General features: G+C 50.3%; 2 protein-coding genes and 1 long non-coding RNA gene across 4 annotated transcripts in view; 1 reads left to right on the forward strand and 2 right to left on the reverse strand.

Annotated features, from left to right (window-relative positions):
* aatkb (apoptosis-associated tyrosine kinase b) overlaps positions 1–14903 on the forward strand; it is a 34235-nt gene extending 19332 nt beyond the window's left edge. Inside the window, 15 exon segments of the mRNA XM_067244333.1 lie at positions 1060–1167; positions 1169–1202; positions 4675–4754; positions 5512–5550; positions 5552–5578; positions 5580–5632; positions 6118–6205; positions 6536–6669; positions 7125–7209; positions 7706–7827; positions 8004–8153; positions 8440–12040; positions 12120–12264; positions 12370–12588; positions 12801–14903. Of these exon segments, the coding sequence (XP_067100434.1) occupies positions 1060–1167; positions 1169–1202; positions 4675–4754; positions 5512–5550; positions 5552–5578; positions 5580–5632; positions 6118–6205; positions 6536–6669; positions 7125–7209; positions 7706–7827; positions 8004–8153; positions 8440–12040; positions 12120–12264; positions 12370–12588; positions 12801–12829 (4914 nt within the window). The 3' untranslated portion in view covers positions 12830–14903.
* A 1475-nt stretch (positions 14904–16378) lies between these two features.
* Positions 16379–17618, reverse strand: LOC136950931 (uncharacterized). 2 transcript variants are annotated; one of them, XR_010877523.1, is made up of 4 exons: positions 17584–17618; positions 17367–17474; positions 16903–17163; positions 16379–16646 (listed from the first exon to the last, which is right to left on the reverse strand). It is a non-coding gene; the product is annotated as an uncharacterized lncRNA (long non-coding RNA). The 2 variants fall into 2 exon arrangements; XR_010877522.1 differs by having other exon boundaries at positions 17367–17612.
* Positions 17619–17668: 50 nt separating this feature from the next.
* On the reverse strand, positions 17669–19577 carry LOC136950050 (putative C-type lectin domain family 20 member A; the record flags this gene model as incomplete). The annotated part of the gene is made up of 4 exons (XM_067244135.1): positions 19540–19577; positions 18671–18716; positions 18144–18566; positions 17669–17940 (listed from the first exon to the last, which is right to left on the reverse strand). Coding segments are annotated over exons 2-4 (732 nt in total), but the record flags the coding sequence as incomplete, so codon positions are not given.
* Positions 19578–25179: the final 5602 nt, after the last annotated feature.

Here is a 25179-nt window from a genome sequence, read left to right on the forward strand (position 1 = left end):
GTCTGCGCGGCTGGCCTTTCGCTGATCTGCAGAGTGGAAACACATGTTTGACGGCCTGAGGGCCGTGTGAAGGACCTGGAGAGAGGAGTGTGTGTGTGTGTGTGTTTGGGACAGGATGAGTGTGGGGGAGTGTGTTTGCTCGGATATGAAAGGGTCACAGTTTTCCGTCGTTCGGAGCCTGATTCTGACGGAGGGTCTTAACGCTGATATCCGGTCCCCATATCCTGCCAATCCCCTCTCTCTCTTCAGACTCCCCCCTCCAGTCATGACCCCTTCTTTAACATGTCGCGATGTACTCAAACTACTACTGAGATCTCTCTGGAAGCTTCTCTCCTGATTTCTCCCACAACCTTAGTCTGGAGCCCCAGAGGATGAGTGTCTGGAGGACATGATCTGCTTGCTGAGTACCTCACTTCCTCCCTCAGTCTGCTTGCTGAGTACCTCACTTCCTCCCTCAGTCCTGCTTGCTGAGTACCTCACTTCCTCCCTCAGTCTGCTTGCTGAGTACCTCACTTCCTCCCTCAGTCTGCTTGCTGAGTACCTCACTTCCTCCCTCAGTCTGCTTGCTGAGTACCTCACTTCCTCCCTCAGTCTGCTTGCTGAGTACCTCACTTCCTCCCTCAGTCTGCTTGCTGAGTACATCACTTCCTCCCTCAGTCTGCTTGCTGAGTACCTCACTTCCTCCCTCAGTCTGCTTGCTGAGTACCTCACTTCCTCCCTCAGTCTGCTTGCTGAGTACATCACTTCCTCCTTCAGTCTGCTTGCTGAGTACCTCACTTCCTCCCTCAGTGCCGCTGTACAATATTGATCTCCCCTGCTCGTCAAAGCCAGGAGACAAGCGACATCAAACGACTGGATCTGCTGCTGGCTGCACAGCAGGAAACACTAGTGCTTGGAAGAGTCTAGCGTGGGGCTTACGTGGTGTGTGGGGGGGGAGGCTACGTGGGGGGGTGACCCTGAACGACTGACCTAGTGTTTGCGCAGGGTGTGTGTGTGAACGTGTGTGTTGAACTTTGGTGTTGACCTTTGAACTGTGCTGTCCTGTGCTGTCCTGTGCAGGAGTTTGAGAATGCTGACGGCGAGGAGACCCAGGTGGACATGTCCCGCCTGCTGTCGCCCGCTTCCCAGGGGGTGCCCGAGGTCTACGTCCTGCCCCTCACAGAGGTGGTCACTGCCCGTTGCCCAGCAACCACGACGTTCAGGTAGGCTGACCATCCATTCAGCTCCCAATCGGGTCCCTGAGCACCACTCATCTAGGCAACTCATCAAAAATACATTTTGTCACAAAGGGATTCATCGAAAAACAACTGTTCAAAAAGTGTTGACTTCCACTAAAAACTGACAAAATAAATCCAGGAATTTATAAACTAAATAAATAGACTTGATCTCAGCAGTTATTGTCCAAATTGTCCCTCCCCATGCATGTGGAGCTGGTGCCAGTTTCTCATCAACTGGGTCTCTTAAACAGAGCACAAAACAGTATACTTCAGATCCTTATAGGAGAGGAACCCAGCTTTCCTGGAAATGAAGACTTGATTAGATGGTAGACGAGAGGTAAAAGAGAGGTGAAAAGTATCCGGCAGACATAAAAGGCAGGAACAAAGGATGATTTGACGTTAGATCTCACAGCTTTTGTTATGTCTTTTGTCTGCCATTCTTCCTTTTCCCCAGATTTTTTTTTTCTCCTGAAATAATGGTAGTGTAGCAATGGGGCCAAGCCAGCGTGAATCTGGCCGTAGCAGGAAATGTCTCCCCAGTGCTGGAGACCAACGCCCTGGGTTTGGCCTCTGACGGGCCCCCACCTAACCCACAGTCCACACTGCCCCGGACTGGCCCCCACTGGACGGCCCAGTGCCTCGAAATGAGCTCTCCCTCACTTTCGCTCTCACTTCATCTCTCTGTCCCTCTGCCTTCTCCCCTCTCTCTCCCCCCTCTCTCCCCCCTCTCTCTCCCCCTCTCTCAACCTGTCCTCTCCCCCTCTCTCCCCCCCTCTCTCCCCCCTCTTTCTCCCCCTCTCTCCCCCTCTCTCTCCCCCTCTCTCAAACTCTCTCCCCCCTCTCTCTCCCCCTCCCTCCCTCTCCCTCTCTCCCCATCTCTCTCCCCCCTCTCTCTCCCTCTTTCTCCCCCTCTCTCCCCCCCTCTCTCACCCCTCCCCTCTCCCCCTCTCTCTCCCCCTCTTTCTCTCCCTCTCTCTCCCTCCCCACAAACATCTGCCTGTTGCATAATGCTGGCCAGTCCAGCCTACACTTCTGCTCCTTGGTATGTGAGTAATGTGAGAGGGCCAAGCCCCAGTGAGAATATCCTTCTTTCACTCTCCCTCCCTTTCTTGCTCTCTGCTTCGCTGACTGGCTTGCCTTGACAAAGGCCAGCGTTGTGTGTCGGTGTGTTCAGGGCAGATGCGGGCAGATCCAGCCTGATAAACTTGTGACCTGAGACTAATGATCTGTTTTATACACAGTCACACAGGTCATCACTGGGCCAATCTGCCTGACAGGTCACTCCCTTAGGAAGTGGATGTGAAAGTACTTCAAAGAGCTTGGCTCAGCATGGGGCGATCAGTGGGGTTGTTGATAGAGTGATAAAGACAGAGAGAGAAATACATACTTTATTTTCCTTTTCCAAGGAAGTCTGTTGCCACAGTCTGTACAAAGCCTCACACAAACACACAGAAACAACATACATTGAACGCAACATAGCTACATGACTCATATAGTATACCTGTAGCACCTTTCCATATGGTGGTTAGCGGGGTATTTTTACATTACATTTTCATTTAGTCATTTAGCAGACGCTCTTATCCAGAGCGACTTACAGTAAGTACAGGGACATTCCCCCTGAGGCAAGTAGGGTGAAGTGCCTTGCCCAAGGACAACGGCGGGGAATCGAACCGGCAACCTTCTGATTACTAGCCCGATTCCCTAACCGCGCAGCCACCTGACTCCCTGTTTTGCGGATGAGCGGGAGAGAGGAATAGGCTCCACAGTGCGATGATGTCAGATCTGTCCAGCGCCAGACCCACCCTCACACTGCTGGGAGGGGATGCAGGGGGAACAGAACTGGAGTCAGGTGGGCTGAGCGGTTAGGGAATCGGGCTAGTAATCTGAAGGTTGCCAGTTCGATTCCCGGCCGTGTAAATTGACGCTGTGTCCTTGGGCAAGGCACTTCACCCTGCTTGCCTCGGGGGGAATGTCCCTGTACTTACTGTAAGTCGCTCTGGATAAGAGCGTCTGCTAAATGACTAAATGTAAATGTATGCGCACACCCATTCATAACACCACACCACTCATAACACACACACACACAGGCATGCACACATCTGCACATACACTTAAAGAGTTCATACCAGCTACACAATCACACATACAAGCACTTAGTATAAAGGCACACTGCAGGCCTGTATACATTATCTACATGCCCCCCTGGCTCCAAGGCCTTCCTTAATGTCTGGATTGGGTTACGCCCACCTGATGACTGGCCAATAACAGCCCAGCGTAGATGGTGCAGACGAGAAATGTTGATGATTGCTACGCCGTCTAATTCACTGCAGCACTGAGTGATTTACAATCCTCGCCTGTCTAAAGATGTCCTGTCAGGTAGTCTCTGGCCTCCCTCTCTTCTTCCTCGACCAGAGCTCCTAGACGTCCAGCGAGGGGTCTCTGTGTCCTCTCCTAGACATTCCCGAGGGTTAGAGAAGGCCCAATCAGACTGGAGGAGTCATTGTTCCTGTTGTTGGGTTATCACCACTGTCCAGATCCACTACTGTGTCATGAGGCGTCACCGGATAGTAGCTCCAGTGTTTATGGCGCTCCACGTTCGTACCATGCAGTCCTGCCGGACGGACAATGGGAGCGATTCTCCCCAGGGCACAGCCTCTGTGTGAGCAGACCCACGCCATCGCTGGCCTCTGGGACATTACAGGGGCGTCCAAGATGGCCGACACACAGGGAAGGCCAGTGTGTGCCATTCCAGAGGAGTGTGGTGGGTGGGGGTTGGTGACAATGCCACAAAGCTCCATCTGTCTGCCTTTACTCCCTAGAATGGGAATGCCAGGGTCGAGGAGGGGGGGGGGGTGAGGGAAGGACAGAGGGGTGAATGTTGCCGTCACTCCTGGTTTAGTTGGGTTCGGAGTTTGGAAGTCGATGGTGTCCGTGCAGCCAGACAGCACAGAGAGACAACTACTGAGTCAGAAAGAGAGAGAGAGACAGAGAGAGAGAGAGACAGAGAGAGAGACACAGAGAGAGACACATAGAAAGAGACACAGAGAGAAGAGAGACACAGAGAGAGGAGACAGACAGAGAAGAGAGATAGACAGGGAGAAGAGAGACAGAAAGAGAAATAGACAGAGAAGAAAGAGAGAGAGACAAAGAGAGAGGTGCAGGAGTCTGCTTCTGACAGAAGAGCACCCTGAGCCTGTGTGGGTCGGCGTCATGGCACTGGGAAACATCTACTGGCATGTTAGACTGTGTCAACCTGGAGTGGACTGAACCTCCTTCAGAAGATGCTTGGACCTCTGATGGTAAACTCTGGGAGGATATGGATGGTTTCGAACACTTAAGGGGGAGTGCTTGTTAGGATATGACAGTCGAGGTTCTCTTTGGAATCACAGACTCTGCTGTCCACACCAGACTGGTGTGAGAGACTGTACTCAACTGTTTGGTGTCTTGTCTCCCCCAGTCCAGCTCCTGAGGTCCTCAGACCTGGGTCGACACAGCCTCCTGTACCTGAAAGAGATCGGCCACGGCTGGTTCGGGAAGGTAAGCCTGTGGTTTCTGCTTGGCGGGGATCCTCAGTAGCTGTGCTGTGTCATGTCACTGTGCCTCCGAGCGACCCTGGGCGGTGGATGAAACGCTCAGGCGTCGGGGCTCTGCGTGTGGGGCCCGCGCTGTGATCCCAAGACGTGTTTAAAGTGGTTGTTAAAATGGCCGACACGGTACATTACCTGCAGTGGGAGGTGTTGATCCCTCGGCCTTTGAAGTCTGCTTGTGCTGAGTGCTGCTCAGAGAGTAAGTAGACTCGGGGAAAATCACACCTTCCTGCTCTGCAAACCATACGCAGTGGATGTCCTGTACTTCCTAACATCTCGATAACGTTTTCTTGTCATTCTCTCATTCTCTCCCTGTCTGTTCTCTCTCTCCGTTCCCTCCCACCCATACACTCTTGCACACACACTGTTCCACCCTTGTGTACGTTGACTGGGTATGTCCATCTGTATGTGTGTGTGTGTGTGTGTGCAATGTCCTGTGTTGTATCTCCTGGGTCCTGGCATGTCTGTGTTTCTTATTGTTTCCCTGTGGATCTCCCTGTTCCCTGTCTGCCTGCCCTCCATCCTCTCCTCAATATGTGTGTGTGTGTGTGTGTGTGTGTACACTTTGTATTTGTCACGGTGTGTGTCTATGTGTGCCAAACCATTCCCTGTGCCCCTGGTGTGGTTCTGCGCCGGTGTGTGTGTGTGTGTGTGTGTGTGTGTGTGGCTCCCCCATGCCCACCTGTGTCTTTGTGGGCCTGTTGCAGGTTCTTCTGGGGGAGGTTGACACGGAGATAAGCTCCTCCCCAGGTTGTGGTGAAGGAGCTCAAGGCCCAGCGCCAGCGTCCAAGACCAGATGCACTTCCTAGAGGAGGCCCAGGCATACCGGTGAAAACACACACACACACAAACACAAACACACACACACACACACACACACACAAGTAGACTCTTTCTGACTGCTTTTAAATTGTTATTCTCACTCAGTCTCTATTGTTTATCTCTTTCTTTAGTCCTCCCCCCAACCCCCATTTCTCTCTCCTTTCTCTCAATGTCTCTCTCTATGTCTCTCCTTGTGCTCATAAATTCATAAATGTATAATCTAAAACTGTCCTTTATTCAGTCAAAGCAACTAAGCATCCATGTATTATTCATGTGACATGTATAATTTAAAGATATATCATAAATAATGAAGAGCCAAATGTTCTCGGTGTAGTCGTGATGTGATTGCACGTGGTTTGGGGGCGTAGTCAAACTCACTTTTCTTTCTCTCATTGTTTTCATCCTCCCTCTGCCCCCTGCTCCCCTCTTCCACACCCTTCCCTCTGCACCCTCCTCTCCCAACTCCCCCCCCCCCCCCTGTACATCTCCAGTACCCTCCAGCACCCTGCCCTCATGCGGTGCCTGGCGCAGTGTACCGAGGTCACGCCCTACCTGCTGGTGATGGAGTTATGTCCCCTGGTGAGATCTCCTCTCTCTCTCCTCTCTCTCTCCCCTCTTAGCCCTGGTGACTCAGCCAAACCTCAGAGGTCTAGCACTGAAATAGACAACACTGCCCCCCGGTGGACAAAAAGTAGCGAAACAATCGCGACCTGCAGTAGTCTCTCGCATCACGGGCAGGCTTGCGTTGTCTTCGCAGTTCGAGACATTTCACCTCCGATTCGGACCTAGCTTCGGTATACGTGCCACAGAATCTAATGTGTGATCTGGTCCTGGAGCAGAAAGCAGTCTGGCCGTTTTGTGTCAGGCCAGTGTTGTCCTGAGTTTGTGCTGTCTGGGGGGTGTGTGCAGGGGGATGTGAAAGGTTACCTCCGCAGCTGCAGAGCTGCAGACACCCTGACCCCCGGAGCCCTGCTCCTGCAGAGGATGGCCTGCGACGTGGCCTCAGGCCTCCTGCACCTGCACAAACACAACTTTGTCCACGGGTGAGGCCAAACGTCGCTTTCTTTTTGTCTCTCTCTCTCACACTCACTCCCTCTTCTCTCCCCCTCTCTCTTATCTCTTTCATTCTCACTCTTGTCTCTCTCTCTTTCTCATTTCCTAAGTCAAATGTCCAATATTTCCTAAGACGGTTGCCTGAGGCCCTGGAATGGTTGGCCTCTGAGCCCTGCCATGTTGCAGCCACGATTGGCAGTACCTGCTTCCTGCTAGTTACTTCCTGTAACAATATCCTGGTGCTGTCTGAGTGGCCCTTATATACTCCAGCATCAGTGATTTTGTTGCTGGCGGTGACCACTCCTCCTCACCCCCGTAGATCATCCTGATCCTTGTCTGAAGTATTAGCAGATTTTACTCGGAAGACGATCTGTTTGAAAACCGGGCGTAGGTTTCATTACACACTTTTTAAAGCCACAAATCTGTTGGTCCTGTGTGTGCATAGTGACCTGGCCCTGAGGAACTGTCTCCTTGCTGCTGATGTCACGGTGAAGATTGGAGATTATGGCCTGTCCCACAGCAAGTACAAGGTAGACCCCGCCTCCTTCGCCTACGGTCACGCCTCCAACACCGCACACAGTCAAACTGAACTTTACTGAACTTCTGTCATCCCTCCCTCCCTCCCTCTCTCCCTCTCTTCCCTCCCTCCCTCCCTCCCTCTCTCTCTCTCTCTCTCTCTCTCTCTCTCTCTCTCCCTCCCTCCCTCCCTCCCTCCCTCCCTCCCTCTCTCTCTCTCTCTCTCTCTCTCTCTCTCTCTCCCTCCCTCCCTCCCTCCCTCCCTCCTCCCTCTCTCTCTCTCTCTCTCTCTCTCCCTCCCTCCCTCCCTCCCTCCCTCCCTCCCTCCCTCCCTCCCTCCCTCCCTCCCTCCCTCCCTCCCTCTCTCTCTCTCTCTCTCTCCCTCCCTCCCTCCCTCCCTCCCTCCCTCCCTCCCTCCCTCCCTCCCTCCCTCTCTCCCTCTCTCCCTCCCTCCCTCCCTCCACCCCTCTCTCTCTCCCTCCCTCCCTCCCTCCCTCCCTCTCCCCGCAGGATGACTACTACGTGACGTCAGATCAGATGTATGTGCCCCTGCGTTGGGTGGCCCCAGAGCTGATAGACGAGGTCCACGGGAACCTGCTGGTGGCAGACCAGACCATGCAGAGCAACATCTGGTGAGGAAAACAGCCCCGCACGCAGCTGAGCTTTTACCTTCAGATGGACCCACCTGAGCGCACTAGCTGATCTGGATCTCTGTCTGTGTGTGCTGGTGCACGTGTGTGCTGGTGCACGTGTGTGCTGGTGCACGTGTGTGCTCGTGCACGTGTGTGCTGGTGCATGTGTGCCGCAGGTCTCTGGGGGTGACGATCTGGGAGCTGTTTGAGCTGGGGAACCAGCCGTACGGACACTACTCTGACAGACAGGTCCTGACCTACGCCTTGAGGGAGCAGCAGCTGCGACTGCCCAAGCCCCTGCTCACAGTGCCCTTGGCTGAGCGTTGGTGAGTCGCACGCACGCACTCCGTAATCCCCCATCATCCCCCATCATCCTCATCCCTCATAGCCAGACCAGACAAAGACAAGCCCACGTTTGAATAGAGCCTGATTTGGGGATGTGGAAATCCACATGGATCCCAACTCATCACATCAAGATGTAATTAAAGCTCTCTCAGTGGGACACGATGCTTGTTCCCGCCATGCAGTCTAATAAAAATGCAAATGCAGTTGTGGCTTGTTCTAAACCTTGTGTGTGTGTGTGTGTGTGTGTGTGTGTGTGTGTGTGTCTAGGTATGAGGTGATGCAGTTCTGCTGGCTGCCTCCCGACCAGAGGCCCAACGCAGAGGAAGTCCACCTGCTCCTCAGCTACCTGTGTGCCAAGGGGGCCAGCGAGGCCGAGGAGGACTTTGAGAGGCGCTGGAACTCTCTCCGCCCCGGGGCCGGCCACAGCGGCCTCCACCATCCCTCCTCCTCCTCCTCCTCCTACCCCCTGCTGGAGCACTTCTCCGCGGGGGACGGTTACCAGGGCGACGACATCCTCACGGTGACGGAGACGAGCCACGGGCTCAACTTTGAGTACAAGTGGGAGCAGGCCCGAGCTGAGCCTCCCTTCCACGCCGCCTCCAGCGGGACCCTGGGCCAGGGCAACCCCCACTGCCAGGACATGTACTACCCCCCGGGGGGCATGGTGGGGGGCTGCCCCATGGAGGGGCTCTCCCTGGGGGTCTCGCCCTCCTACTACGAGCCCAAACAGCTGCACCCTCCCGGGGTGGTGCCTGTGCTGAGTGCCCACAGTCCCTCGGTGGGCAGCGAGTACTACATCCGCATCGAGGAGCCGGTGGACTGTAACATCGACCTGGACTACACCATGTGCTCCTACAGCCCGGACTACCAGGGCAGCAGCGGGAGCTTCCTGACCGGCAGTGCCGACTCGGGGGAATGCATGGCCTGCCCCCCGCTGGCCAAGCTGGACTCCTATTGGGCGGCCGACCTCCATAAGACAGGGGGGTATGACTCCGATGCCAGCCCGGCCATCTCCCTGACCATGGAGCCCCTCCTGGGGCACGTGTCGGACGGCAGCCCCCTTAGACCCTGGGAGTCGGGTCACTACGTGTCCTATAAGGACCGCGATGGAGGATACTACTATGAACACTCTCCCGCTCTGGGCCTGGACCAGCACTACCTGATGGGGGGGGAGCCCTCGGAGGTGCTCCAGGAGAGCTGGGGGTCCCGGAGCCTGCGGCAGGCCCTGGGGGAGCTGGAGAACCCCCTTGGGATATCCCCCTCTGGAGGCACCAGCCCTCAGCAGGGCTACGGGGACCCCTACCTGGAGACTAGCGGAGGGGGAGTCATCGGGAAGAACGTGACAGGGGGCTACTACGACATGATGGGCTCTCTGAGGAAGACCATGCCTGGCCACGCCCACTCGGTCAGCATCAACATGGACAAAGAGGCCGCCATCTTCATCGGCCACAAGGACAGCGACTCGGAGGACGAGGATGAGGAAGACATCTTCGTAGAGAGGCACAACTGCAACACCTGGCCCTCCAAACGCTCGGGGCACGGCGGCGGCGGCGGTCTGGGTCTGCCACGCCGGCGTGCCAGCTGCCGGCAGGACAGCTACGCGGACTTCCACTACACCATGCCCTCCACGGACATCGAGGACTCCTGGCCTGAGCACAGCTTGGCTTTCCACTCTGCCCCCAAACCACTGCACTACCTGGAGGCCTCCACAAAAGACTCCAGCAGCTTAGGCCTGGGTAAACACCACCCTCTGGTGCCTGCCGTCGACTGCAGCGCCTACATCTACCTGTGCCACGAGGGCGAGGGGGAGGGCAAGGTCACGCTGCCAGGCGAGTGCTGCCACTCACACTTTGTCGACCCGCTCACGGGGCTCGTGGTCCGCAACTACAACCATGACGACTACACCGCGGATAAGATCGTCGAGATACCGAGCAACGACGAGGGTGTGAATCTTTCTCCAGCTCCGGGGGGGCCGATTGTGTCCAAACAAACCCTGACCAGGAAGGACGATCCTCTGTTTGACCTCCCAGAGAAGTACGTGGACGTGACTCCAGATGACACCTCCAGCGCAGAGCAGAAAGGACACGTTATCGAAGGAGACCCGATCATGGAGGAACCCACAGTGGAGGAGGAGGCTGTGACGAACGTAGCCCCTCCTTCTCCGGCCAACACGACCGTCCCATTGGCCACGGCCGAGCCTGACTGGGAGCTGAGTCAGACGGTGGATAGCGGTGTGGACGGCTCCAGCGTCAGCCTGGTGGATGTCCTCGACTGCAGCGACGACGACGACGACGATGACATCACCGATGACATCACCGACGTCACCTCAGGGATCTTCGCAGACGAGGCCGGCGACCTGATCTCCTCGCCGGTGGCCTTGAAGCCCCTGCAGAAGCAGGGGGGGACCCCCGATTCCATGGACTCCATGGACCTGCCTTCGGGGGCAGGCTCCTGCGAAGGGCTCAGCCCCGCATCCTCACGCCCCTCCAGCTCGCCCAAGGCGGTGGATAGCGGCTACGACACTGAGAACAACGAGAGCCCGGAGTTTGTCCCCAAAGAGCCCCACGAGCACAGGGACACTCTGACAAAGCCTCCCCTGGACATCAGTGTCATGGAGGAGGAGGAAGACGTCCAGGAGGGTGAGGCGGAGGTGGTGCCCAGTGACGGTGAGCCAACCCTGGGGGAGGAGGTGGCGGAGACAGACCCTCAGACTGGGGACCAGGCGTTAGTGTCACTTAGTGACAAAAACCCTTACAGAGACTCCGCCTACTTCTCTGACTATGAGAACGAGAGACTGTCCAGGGACGAAGGAGATGGACTGCTTTCAAAAGAAGAAGAGGATAAGGGAGGTGAGGAGGACAGGAGAGAGGAGAGGCTGATCGAGGAGGAAGAGAAGATGGAGGAGAGAGAAGCCCGTCTGGAGGAGAACCAATACAGCGACCCGGAGATGAAAAGCGGGTCCCTTAAAAGGGCAGAGCTCTTTGACAGTGACGGCCCTTTCCCCGACTCATCTCAAGTCAACTCCTATCTCTCCTCCTCCCCTTTGGAGAGCGAGGGATGTCTGATGGAAGAGTGTGCCCAAGATGAAGGGCTTGGGCTGGGATTGGAGCTTCCCGGAGAGGAGGAAGGGCCTGAGTGCTCCATTTCCATGGGCGAGGCCGGCTTGGAAGAATGGCCTTCCCAGGAGGAGAGCTCTTCTCTGGGGGACTGGGCAGCCGAGGTGGTGGGGGCCATGGAGGAAGCACTGGGAGCTCTCAGTGGAGACCGCTGCACCCTCTTAAACAGCTCTACAGAACAGAAGGATGGACAGGAGACGGAGGAGGGAGAGGAGGGAGAACAAGCCGAAATGGAGGACCCCGATGAAGCCTTAGTACCTGACATGCTGGAGGACAAAGACGGCAGCGTAATCAGCTCTTACGAGATACCGAGTGACAGCTCAGAGACCGTGCTCAGAGAAGCAGACCACGACACACTGGCCACGCATGGCTCACCCCCCACCCCCACCTCTCTTCCCCCTCTCTCCTCCTCCTCTCCCCCTCGCCTCCCCCCGGGGGAAGGCCTCGAGGCTCGTCAGACGGCCGACGGGGGCGAGGAGGCGGATGAGGAGGACGGCGACACGGACGACAGCGAGGAGTCGGACGAGGAGCTGCGTGTGTACAGGGTCCAGGAGCAGAGCGCCGGCGAGGAGAGCGAGGAGGAGGAGTTCCACCCGGTGCCCATCGTGGTGAGCGACTGCAGCGACGCCCACAACCTGCGCAGCCTCCTCAAGATGCCCGCCCTGCTGACGGACACGCTCTGCGACGACCTGGAGCGCAAGAGGAAGGTTGTGTCCTTCTTTGATGACGTCACGGTCTACCTGTTCGACCAGGTGGGTGAAGATTGGTCACATTGTTACGGTTCTTCATATGTTTCATGATCCAATTATAACGCTGTTTCCCCTCTCCCAGGAGAGCCCTACCAAGGAGCTGGCAGAGCATGGATTCCCCCCTGTGGGGGAATCCAGGGTGTCGGCTTCACAGGGCAGGTCTTCCCCCCCGGAGAGAGCCAGCCACACTTCTGACGACTCCTCGGATGGTAACATCTCTGAGGAGAGTAAGTAGAATCTCCAACGTCCACGGCAAAGTGTATGAACATACTCTACATCAAGAAGCCTCACACATCTCCTTTACCCCTCTGGTCCTCTGCCCATCCTCACAGGTGCAGGGTACGAATGGGAGGATGACTTCCCATTGCTGCCTCTGCCCACATCCAAGATGGCCGACTCAGATTCCCTTGCATCCAAGCTCAGCTTGCCCCCCACCACCAAGGCTGCGGAGCCCAAACAGGCGCATTACTCTCGCTTCACCGTGTCTCCCTCCAGCGTCACTCGCTTCTCCATCACACACGTGTCCGACTCGGACATGGACACCGCTGGTGGTGGGTCTGCTCTGACAGGGAACATGTTCTAGAATATTGTATCGTGCTGTGGGAAACACTGATACCCAGTAGCAGTTTAGGAAGCTCCTTCTGAAATCACATGTTTGAAATGCTCCTTTCATTGTGCGTGTAGTTTAAGGGTGTCTTTATCTTGTTAATATCGCTGTATGAACATCTCTCCATCTCTCTGTCTGTCTTTCTCTGTCTTGCAGGGAGCAGTGAGGAAGGGGAGAGGGAGTAGATTGACTCTTTCATCCAGGAAGTACATCCAGGAAGTACATCCAGGAAGTACATCACACTCCAGAGTCTGGACCCACCCCTCTAAGAAGATCTGTTGTATTTGTGCTTTTGGGACGTCAGGTTTTTGAACACTAAGACAGTGCTTCTTATCTTGTCCAGACAATTTGAGAATGGAGTTACTCTAGTCACTCCGAAAGACAACAGATTTAAAAAGAAAAAAAAGAAGAAAAAAGAAAAATAAACAACATAATACTCAAGAGTAATATATGTTGCAAAGACCTTGAATGCAGGATGAAAATCTTTATCATTGCATCTGACATATTTTTGGTAAGGGAGAGAAAAAAAGGACAATGTTTGGAACGTATCACTAGTTTACCACCGTGTTCACCTCTCATCTGTAATCTATTTAAGTAGAATGAAGAAACCAGCATGGCGTAGACTGCTGGTTACAGAATAACACCATGGACACTACATTGAGAGGGGAGAAGAGAGAGATGGGAGAGAGGATCGACCCACTCCCTTTCCCGCTTCTTATCAGAGGATTCGTTCTAGAACTTCTGACTGTACCAAGGACTTAGTTGGAAGAGATATTGCATTGCCATAAATTATAAATGTATCACAAGTAATATAATGTTACATGTTCAAACAGCTCTGGATCAAGTTAGGACACTGAGGTGAACAAACACACAGTTTAGGCCATTCAGAACTACTGTTTGTGTGAAAGTGGTTGAGGTTCTGTAACATTTTGTGGTTCCACGAGTGGAACCACTACTGCACCATATGTTTGGACTGTATCACAGTCACCAGAACCAGGCTCCTGTCTAGCCCCTGTCAGAGCCACAGGCTCCTGTGTACATACCGTGGCATACATGTGAACAGTTGAGAGCTGTATCAACATGTCTATGAGTCTTGCGTTCACGTACGTGTCACTGTGGGCTCGAGAAGCATATCGTATAGCCATGCGTCATCAACATATCGCTCTTCTTTTCTCTGGCTGGTCACGTTTGAAACCGAGTGGGGATTGGAAGCCCGTTTCTATTCCTTGTGTAAAGCTCAACACCTCATCACATGCTGTATACTGGCTGTACACATTTTGGCCGCATGGTTTTACTGTGATCCAAGTCATATTTGGACTATTGTGCAGTTCATATTCAGACAAAAATATTTGTCTTTTCACAAGAGCAGTTTCAGTTCAGAAGTATTAAGAACAAGCTAGATAATACACTGATACAGTAGCATATTTTATAGTAAATCCTTTGGTGAAATCACTTTCAAGATATCAAGATGCAATTGGATGAAGGCAGGAATAAATGTGGGATTTTAAGGTGGTCGTCTTTAGTATGTTTAGTTTCATGCAAAAACCAGATTAAAAGCCCTAAAAATTACTTACTGAGAATAAGCAGACGTTTGATACATTTTCACAGCAGAACTATTTCTGATGTCTCAAAGTACGCTGTATGTTCAGCTAGGGATGGTGTTATATCATTGTGGGTTAGTTCTATGATTTCAAACATACTGGACTATAGACCTCCCAGTTTCCTCATGTGTGTAGAACGTGAATGGTTCAAGAGGAACAAACGATTTTAGCTTAGCATAGTTTAACAGCACTATTCAAGCCTGTTAGTCACTGGACCAGGGTGCCAAGCCAACAGACCCACACGAAAGCAGAACGTAAGTTATTTATTTGTCTTCGGGAGCTTTATCATGTTCTGTAATAGTTTAGTAATAGTCCCATCTAAACAGTTGTCTGTACTATTTTTGTAAATCCAAAAAGTATTTTAAGAATATCTGGTGACATGTAGAGGGTGTGAGTGAAAGGAACCGTTTGTGTTTATTGTTGCCAAAGATGCGTACGGACGTCAAGGGCAAACAACAATGGAAGATACTGGGGCGTTAACCCTTAACGGAGGTGAGCGGGGAGCAGATTTGGCCTTGTACTGGTCGTGGAATACGAACAGCACCACGTCTTAGGGAATACGTCTTTGGTAATATGTGCCCCCTTGCTGACTCGGCACATAATTACTTTCTCTACCTTACTGTATATGAAATATAAATAAAGTCTGTTTTACACGTTACTGTTCGTCGTCATTTCGTAGGACACATTCCTCCTTCGCACCAGCAGGTATGCAATTGTGTCATAGTGACGTTTCACGTTACCACATTTGACAAGGGCAACCGTGTCATTGCAGATTAAACACGTGATTTTCGGAATCAACTTTTTGCATTTTGTCGGGTTTTGTCACGCCATGATTTTCGCTAACGAAGAAACAGGTAGGCCTACCGTTAGCAAATCGATTAGCTACTTGTTGCGAATGACACACACAACCTGCGTGACCCACAGAGGTTGCGGCCAACGTTGAATGAGTGAGTTGTTATGGTGATTACAGTTACCTCCTGGTTGGACCTTTGGATTTACATTAGTCATTTAGCAGACGCTCTTACGTTTACATTTAGTCATTTAGCAGACGCTCTTACATTTACATTTAGTCATTTAGCAGACGCTCTTATCCAGAGCGACTTACAGTAAGTACAGGGACATTCTCCCCGAGGCAAGTAGAGTGAAGTGCCTTGCCCAAGGACACAACGTCATTTGGTTGGCATAGCCGGGAATCGAACTAGCAACCTTCTGATTACCAGCCCGATTCCCTAACCACTCAGCCATCTGACTCTCACCACTCTAAATCGCTCTCGATTCAGTATGAGGGAGTTCACAGAGAGTTCAGCCCAACCTAAGGCTCTTCACTTTGGCACCCATCATCCGTACATTCAGAAATGAGAAGCAGTAAGTTATCTACATCTACTTTAAGCTCTTTATGCAGGTATACTGTAGCATACTGTAGTATACTGCAGTCCCACAAGTAGCCTGAGAAGAGCTAAGTTACTCAGTGATTGTTGGCCGATGTTGCAGGCTTTGTTAATTCAATACCGATATAAATTCTGACAAATTCTAAGCTTTTGGGAAGACAATACATGTCAGACTTAAACAATGAATTTGTAATGTTTGTCTTAGAAGTGCACCATACCTGAGGAGAGATGTGAGTGTTGTGACGTTCACAGCAGACTGGGATGGTTGATGTTGTTTATGACTTGATACTATAATCCTAATCAAATTCATAATCAACAAGTTACACATTTACCTCCAGAAGCAGAGAAATGGACATCATTTTCTCAGTCATCAGACTATATATTAACATACCACAGGATTTAAGGATACTTTATTTATAGACTTTGATGTTAAGTTTGTTGTTTGTTAAGAAAAAACATTATTAGATAGCCCACGTTTTCTGACTGTCGAATAACAAAGGGGATATAATTACACATGAAAGACAAAAAGCTCTAACTTCTAAAGTACTTAATAATAAGCAATCACAATTTAAATAATAAATACTCAAACCTTTTTGTAGCACAATCTTAGACATTTTACTCACAGATAAAGCCCATCTATGATTATGATTGATTATAATGTATTGAATCATGTAGCTGTATCTGTTATATATAATGTACATGATGAGACAAGGCCACAAGATCAGTAGGCTTTACTTCATTTCATGTTATCCCACCACCTGATTAATAAGAACAAATAAACTGTATGAAGTGATAAGGACATCATGTGCTAGTTACAGAAATGTAATTGACATCATCGACACTGTCAGAGATACAAGAGACAGTTAAAAACATTTAGTAGCTGTGACTTGTTAATGACACGTGTCTCCTCTTCCTCCCTCCTCCTCCTCCTCCTTCTTGTGGAAAACCTTCCCATCCTTCTGCTTCTTCCATCTCAGCGTGCTGTGCTCTGGGATCCTCCCAGCTGCCTTCATCTGGGGGCACAGTCACACTGTCATGGTTACACCACATTATGGGGTGTATTGTAGAACACTGAACTAGTCTTGGATCAGTATGTGTGTTTCACCAACCTGTCACTGTCAGCTACATCTGTAAAGGGTATTCTTACTGCAATAACAATCCTTACATCGTACTAGGGTGTAACTGCTGGTTGTCTGTAATGACTGAGACTTTGACTACACATCATGTACAGTCAGAGGACTGCCTTCCCTCACACAGAGAGACACTCACTTGCTGCAAGATGGAGTCCAACATGGCAGGATCCTCTAAGTCTGAAGGTGAGTTAGGAACCAGTTCCACTCTCCCCACCAGCTTCACCTTAGTAGGAGGCTTAGTGGTGCTCCCTAAGTGAGGGAAGGTAAGAATGAGGAGGCAGACTTTATAAGGAAGTGGTACATCACAGTTTCTCAAGTATAAAAGGGCTCTATCTAGATATAACACTTCCTGTTGTGGTACCAAGAGTGCTCAGTATGGTCGTGTTTGGGATGCTCCCTGGGGTGAGAATGAGGAAGTAGCCGTTATAACACAGTTGGACATTACAGTACATTATTCAGGATTAGACTATTAAATACAGTGACATGTAACGCAGGGTTGACAAGATTCAATTTGATAAAGTTTGTTGTTGTGTAATAATTTACTATTCCATCCTATCTGGCGAGCAGGTTTAATTACTACATGTGATCTCCTACAAACACCCTGCAAGCTTTCATGCTGTAGTGAAACCCCCATTTCAGTGGTGTGGTCTAGTATGAAGTAGAGGGCACACTGTCACTCTGCCAAGTCCCCCACCATGTATCACTGCTCTTTAATAGAGGACATACAGGAAACCCTTGTTAGTATAGGCCTGCTCATCACCTAGAATACACCACTGACACGTTCAAACCACACTGGCAGCTGCCAAGTCTCACTCACCATTGTGGCAAATAAAATAGTAGGAATAAGGAGAACAAGGGTAAGCAGCCCACTGCCATTGATGATATGTGTATGCTAATACACAGTCATAGGTAATGCCATCCCTTGGTTCGCCACTCCCCCAGTATCTGAAGGAGGAGTTAGACCCGTCTGACCACTTCCAGTCGTCTTTGAACAGACCGATCCAGACGATGGCAGATGAATTCTCTCCCAGAACAAGTTGCTGTATCTCGATGTTTTCAGCCTGGTTCCTGATGCTGGCCAGGTCTGTGTAACTCTGTCTGCAGTAGATCTGAGCGTCTCTCCAAGTTCTTGGTTCTAGAACCAGGATGTACTTAGGCTTGCCAGGATCATTACCTAAGAGTATCCATCATCAATATTATTCATTCATGTATTTAAAAATGTTACCAACATATTTTCTCACAAAAAAATATCAACCCTCCGCCTTTAAAACAAAAGTGTTTTTCTGCATCAGTTATGTCCTCTAGAAGGCCATGTCAAGCAAACATGCATCTAATAACTGAAAGATGTGTTGTTAGGAATAGAAAATACTAACTCACCACTGTGAGAACAGACAAAAGAGTAAGTATTTGTACATGCATAGTCTCTCCATACTCCTGTTTCATTGCTGACCAGTGCAGCGCAGGGCTGGCCTGTGATTGGCTCTGGCTGGGCCCAGTTCCTGTACTCCGTCTCTCCTTCTCTGTAAAACTGACTGCCTGAAAGAGACCACTTCCAGCTGACACTACTGTCTCTAGTCAGTCCTATCCAACCCCTCCATTTTGAAAGTAGCTCGCGATCTTTTAACTTGTCTGTTGGCTGGTCTTTCGTCTGGTCTATCAGGCCCTGCATGTCTTCCATGCTGTCTACGGTCGCCAGGTCAACAAAGTGCTCTCTACAGTAGCTCTGGGCAGAAGTCCAATTCAGATGAGTTGTGACCAGATGATACTGATGGAGTGCACAGGCAGAGAGCACCCAGAACTCTGCAAACACATAATCATCTCATTACTGAGTTTGTCCTGAGCTGGAGAGGCTGGAAGGTTGTAGGAAGTGTGTTGACTAGACTGATGACTTGAAAGACTCTTACCAAGGAGCAGGGCAACAGATGAGACTCTGCACTGCATGGCTCTGATCTACACACACACACACACACACATATTGATACACACACAGACGCATAGATACACAAACACAGATACACACACACACAGATACACACATCCACAAAGAGATACACATTTACACATACATAGATACACACACATTCACAGAGGTACACATACATACACACATAGATAAACAGACACATAGATACACATTCACACAACAACAACATAAATATTTAGTAGTTTGTGAGGAACCCCAGTGTCTCACCAAGTGTGAGCACCACGTAGGCTAAGGCCTCACCCAGCTGCCTGGGTTTGAATCCAGCCCTCTGCTGCATGTCACCCCCCACTCTCTCTCTCTCTCTCTCTCTCTCTCTCTCTCTCTCCTCTCTCTCTCTCTCTCTCTCTCTCTCTCTCTCTCTCTCTCTCTCTCTCTCTCTCTCTCTCTCTCTCTCTCTCTCTCTCTCTCTCTCTCTCTCTCTCTCTCTCTCTCTCTCTCCTCTCTCTCTCTCTCTCTCTCTCTCTCTCTCTCTCTCTCTCTCTCTCTCTCTCTCACTACATTTCCTGTCTCTCTATCCCGTCACTAAATGAACTAAGTGAACAAAATGATTAAGAAAATTCAAATTGACATACATTTGATTGTTTTGTTCAAAACTGTAACAATCAACTGATACAAATTTAGGATTAATTTTATTACTATTTTAAGTGTGAATGTATTTATAAAATTCTGGTCCCACAAAATAAATCTTCCCTGTACTGTAAATTCTACATCTTGGTGTTCTACTATGATAAAGGAGCAGATATGTGAGGAATGCACAGGTGATAATAGGGGAAGGTAAATGCACCTTACCTGAGGAGAGAGAGGGACGTGAGAGTTGTTGTGTTCACAGCAGAATGAGACTGTTTTTATCTTTGTCAATCTATTTTCTGAAGAACAATGTAAAACATGTTGTCATATCCAGAGTATCTCTCTCATCCTTACTTAATTTGCAACATCATTTACATGGCTGACATGTTGATGCTCGAGTACAATAGGCAGCACACAATGTCAAGGTGGTGTGTTTCATCTGGTGTGTTTAGGAGTTTCAAAACCTTTTCTTCCTCTTTAACTTTCTTCCTCCATCCGCCTCTCCTTCTCATCTTACCCCCTCTCCTCTCTCCCCCTCATCTTACCCCCTCTCTTATCTCCCCCTCATCTAACCCTCTCTCCTCTCTCCCCCTCATCTAACCCTCTCTCCTCTCTCCCCCTCATCTAACCCCCCTCTCCTCTCTCCCCCTCATCTAACCCTCTCTCCTCTCTCCCCCTCATCTAACCCTCTCTCCTCTCTCCCCCTCATCTAACCCCCTCTCCTCTCTCTCCCCCTCATCTAACCCTCTCTCCCCCTCATCTTACCCCCTCTCCTCTCCCCCTCATCTAACCCTCTCTCCTCTCTCCCCCCTCATCTTACCCCCTCTCCTCACTCCCCCCTCATCCAACCCTCTCCTCTTTTCCCCCTCACCTTACCTCTCTCCTCTTACCCTCTCTCCTCTTACCCTCTCTCCTCTTACCCCTCTCCCTCTCTCCTCCCCCTCAATGTCTCCCCCCTCCTCCAGTGGGACCATGTCAGACAGAGAGGAACAGCAGGAGTTGTGATACTCCAGCGAAAGGAATAGCACACCAGGAAGTGTTTCTACCCTGCACACCAGGAAGTGTTTCTACCTGCCACACCAGGAAGGACTCAAACGTCAGCAGTGTTTCTACCTGCAAACCAGGAAGGACTCAAACATCAGCAGTGTTTCTACCTGCACACCAGGAAGGACTCAAACGTCAGCAGTGTTTCTACCTGCACACCAGGAAGGACTCAAACATCAGCAGTGTTTCTACCTGCACACCAGGAAGGACTCAAACATCAGCAGTGTTTCTACCTGCACACCAGGAAGGACTCAAACATCAGCAGTGTTTCAGTCAGATAACCTGGTCAACATCCCAGCCATGATGTCCCAGTCCCACCATGAGCCACCACACACACACACACACTATACACACACACTATACTTTCTTAGTGTGTTTATATCAGCTCGTCCTTCAGTTTTTGCACTGACTGTAGACATGAAATATGCACTAGATGTGGGGCTTGTTGCAGTTACTTTCTGGAAGGGTCCATTGCACGGTTTAGGAAACATTTAAGTTTTTGTGGCAAAAGACACTTACCCCTTCATGCTATCAAATGTTGGCAGCAATACAAATGTAACAAGTTTATGAAAATACTTAAGGTTTTTGCTACCTAGTGTAGCCTATAGTAGAAGGTCAGCTCAACAGTCATAGACTACTACGAAGATGTCAGGTCACCCCTTTTACTAGCTAGCTATGTAAAAGGGGTTTGCATTATGACGATAGCATTACCTTTAAATAAGCCACAAACGTATGTTGTATACATTTTAATCGATGCAATCTTTAAGAATGAATCACGTTAAATCCTTTTATTTATTTATTCATTTATTGTTTGTTTTTTTACAGATACAGTAGTGTCAGTTGTGTTTGTCCTTTAGTATAGTAACATGAAAATATAGGTGGCCTACACCCGATGGAAACTGGTGTCTCCAAATATTTGAACATTATGGACATTAATTGAAACAATAGGTGTGGAGGTGATAGCCTATAGTTTAATACACTGCCACGTTGCAGCAGCTGCAAGCACACTTTACAATTTGTACCCTCTAGTTTAATCGTTATTTGTGATATTTGTCTCTACTTTGTGATTTTGTTTAGGCTATATACAAATACATTCTTAATGAGATTCTAGTACATGGCAGAAAATACATCTGGAAAATCTTGTTACAAATCCCATTTTATGTTGCCTTGTTTTGGTAGGCCTACTTTTTACAGTACATGATCCATGAACACTTTCAAATGTCAAAATAACACTGAAAAACATTTACCTCACAAATGAAATGTTATTTATGTATCTATTGTACAACCCATTGTCATCTTAGTTACTCCAACATTCACACTTTTTGACCAAACTGCGTGTAAAAGTCAAGAATTTTCCTCAAGGTCCTTAACTAATGGTCAGTTTATTACCCGGTCTCTTAACAGTGGGGGCTCAACCTACTATTTCCTATTACACAAAGCTGTATAAGTAAATTCAACGTAATGTTAGGCAAGGTACTGAATGATGGTTGGTTAGGTCTTGATGTTTGAATAGCCAGCTCCAGAGGTCCAGCACAGAGGTGTCTGGCCTCTAACTGAGGAGGGGAGGGCTGGGCCTCTAACTGGGGAGGGGAGACTGGGCCTCTAACTGGGGAGGGGAGACTGGGCCTCTAACTGGGGAGGGGAGACTGGGCCTCTAACTGGGGAGGGGAGACTGGGCCTCTAACTGAGGAGGGAAGGCTGGGCCTCTAACTGGGGAGGGGAGGGCTGGGCCTCTAACTGGGGAGGGGAGACTGGGCCTCTAACTGAAGAGGGGAGACTGGGCCTCTAACTGAAGAGGGGAGGGCTGGGCCTCTAACTGGGGAGGGGAGACTGGGCCTCTAACTGAAGAGGGGAGGGCTGGGCCTCTAACTGAAGAGGGGAGGGCTGGGCCTCTAACTGGGGAGGGGAGACTGGGCCTCTAACTGAAGAGGGGAGGGCTGGGCCTCTAACTGGGGAGGGGAGACTGGGCCTCTAACTGAAGAGGGGAGGGCTGGGCCTCTAACTGGGGAGGGGAGACTGGGCCTCTAACTGGGGAGGGGAGACTGGGCCTCTAACTGGGGAGGGGAGACTGGGCCTCTAACTGGGGAGGGGAGACTGGGCCTCTAACTGGGGAGGGGAGACTGGGCCTCTAACTGGGGAGGGGAGACTGGGCCTCTAACTGGGGAGGGGAGACTGGGCCTCTAACTGGGGAGGGGAGACTGGGCCTCTAACTGGGGAGGGGAGACTGGGCCTCTAACTGGGGAGGGGAGACTGGGCCTCTAACTGGGGAGGGGAGACTGGGCCTCTAACTGGGGAGGGGAGACTGGGCCTCTAACTGGGGAGGGGAGGCTGGTCATCTGCTGCAACAGGCTGGGGCTGGTCCTCCTCCGCAGGGTCACTGCAGCAACAAGAGAACAGGTGGACAAGATGTCACCAACACACCAGGAAACACTGACAGCATGTCTTGGATGTAGGGGGACAAAACACTGTCAGCATGTCTTGGAGGTAGGGGACAAAACACTGTCAGCATGTCTTGGAGGTAGGGGACAAAACACTGTCAGCATGTCTTGGAGGTAGGGGACAAAACACTGTCAGCATGTCTTGGATGTAGGGGACAAAACACTGGCAGCATGTCTTGGATGTAGGGGACAAAACACTGTCAGCATGTCTTGGATGTAGGGGGACAAAACACTGGCAGCATGTCTTGGATGTAGGGTACAAAACACTGGCAGCATGTATTGGATGTAGGGGGACAAAACACTGGCAGCATGTCTTGGATGTAGGGGACAAAACACTGGCAGCATGTCTTGGAGGTAGGGGACAAAACACTGGCAGCATGTCTTGGATGTAGGGGACAAAACACTGGCAGCATGTCTTGGATGTAGGGGACAAAACACTGGCAGCATGTCTTGGAGGTAGCGGGACAAAACATGCTTAATTCAGCTGAATAAAAGTGAAATTATGTAGACCAAGTCATGCATGTGAGGCGACATGTTTTTTCACTACATTTATAATGGTCAAACATGCTGAATGTTGCCGTTTACCGCCCAAATAACCTTCACTCGTGATCAGAGAAATAAAGGTCAACATCCAATCATGAGGCGGAAATGGTCGAGGTTAGATCTTGTGAGAGCCACAGCCAATGAATGTGAGGCAGATCATGACAGAAGATGTGACAGAGCAGGAAGTCAACAGAGCTAGACAGGAAGTAAACAATGCTTTGGCTGAAGGAATCATTCCACTTACGAATGGTCCTGTTCACTCAAAAGCGGGCAAACTCAGGCCCCATACTGAAATAAAAAGTTGGATATGAACATCCTTACTCTTCCCAAAGTGTATTTCATTCATGTTAAACACAACTGTATATATATAACCACTGCACACTCATAACACAAGTACAATTTCTTCACTTAACACTACAGAAGTTAAAACTATACAATACATTCGAGCCATATGGATTATTTGACACGTACAGAAGAGAATTGTAGTTGTCAAATAAACAGATTGTTGTTGGTTCAATACATTTCCCAGAAGTCTGTTTGGTTTGTCCTACTTAAATCAGAGTTAAGGTTGAACTGTCCATCATACGACGGCTTCTTCTCAAACGCATCAAACAAGAAATGACCGGAACAAAGTCTTAACAGAAAAGAGAGGGGAGAAATTTGGACGAGCAAGCACACACAGAGATACGAAACAAACTCATACACCACAAACAAACAAATAAAATACGCAAGTACGTCCCACAAACACATGAAACAACGAAACAACATTGAAATGGACCAGCGGTCTGCAGGACGCAGAAGGGGGCGGGGCTTACGTGCGCTGAGGAGGTACCTGTAGCAGGCGCAGACGGAGCTATGGGAGTCAATGGCAGGAAAGAGGAGGATGCAGTACGATTGGTCTGTACCTCAGGTACAGGACCACCCCCCCCCTCACACACACACTCATGCAGGGGAACACCCTCAACACACCTGGAGACAACAACCTTTTTTATGAAAAGGTCATTCATCTAAAAATAATCAACGAAATAGTTGTTCTGACAGGGCCAGGCTCTCTTCTCTCTTCTCTCCCTCCATCCGCACACACCCCGTCCCCTGCCAGTGCCCTGAACAGGGACTCCCCTGAGTGGTGATCCAGAGATCGCAGGTTCAAATCCTCCCTGTGTACGTCTCTATGGATAAAAGTGTCTGCTAAAGGAACACCAGGTCATGTCCCTGACGTTCATGCCTCAGGGCTCAGACTGTTGTTTACCAACTGGGCTGAGGTGGTAGGCAAATCACTGACCTCCCTGGTTAGGAACATTTCTCTAGAGACTAAAGAGGATTTCCTCATTATGTGGTTTTAACAGATCCCTTCAGTCACACAGGGCCCCTCAGCACAGGAGCGTGCTAAACAGTCCCTAAACAGCCTCTACCTCATTTGCAACATCACTTACATGATCAATGCCAGGGAACAATGCAAAGCAGACATACAGGAAGGTGGTTTTGCAGGTGGTTCAGGGCAGGAAGGAGGAGGATGCAGTACGATTGGTCTGTACCTCAGGTACAGGACCCCCCCCCCCCACACACACACACACACACACACACACACACACACACACGCACACGCAGGGGAACACCCTCAACAACAATCTTTTTTATGAAAAGGTCATTCATCTAATAATAATCAACAAAATAGTTGTTCTGACAGGGTCTCTCTTCTCTCCCTCCATCCACACACACCCCGTCCCCTGCCAGTGCCCTGAACAGGGACTCCCCTGAGTGGTGATCCAGAGATCGCAGGTTCAAATCCACCCTGTGTACGTCTCTATGGATAAAAGTGTCTTCTAAAGGAACAAAG

This window comes from Osmerus mordax, chromosome 10, assembly GCF_038355195.1.
Source record: "Osmerus mordax isolate fOsmMor3 chromosome 10, fOsmMor3.pri, whole genome shotgun sequence".
Taxonomy (NCBI): domain Eukaryota; kingdom Metazoa; phylum Chordata; class Actinopteri; order Osmeriformes; family Osmeridae; genus Osmerus; species Osmerus mordax.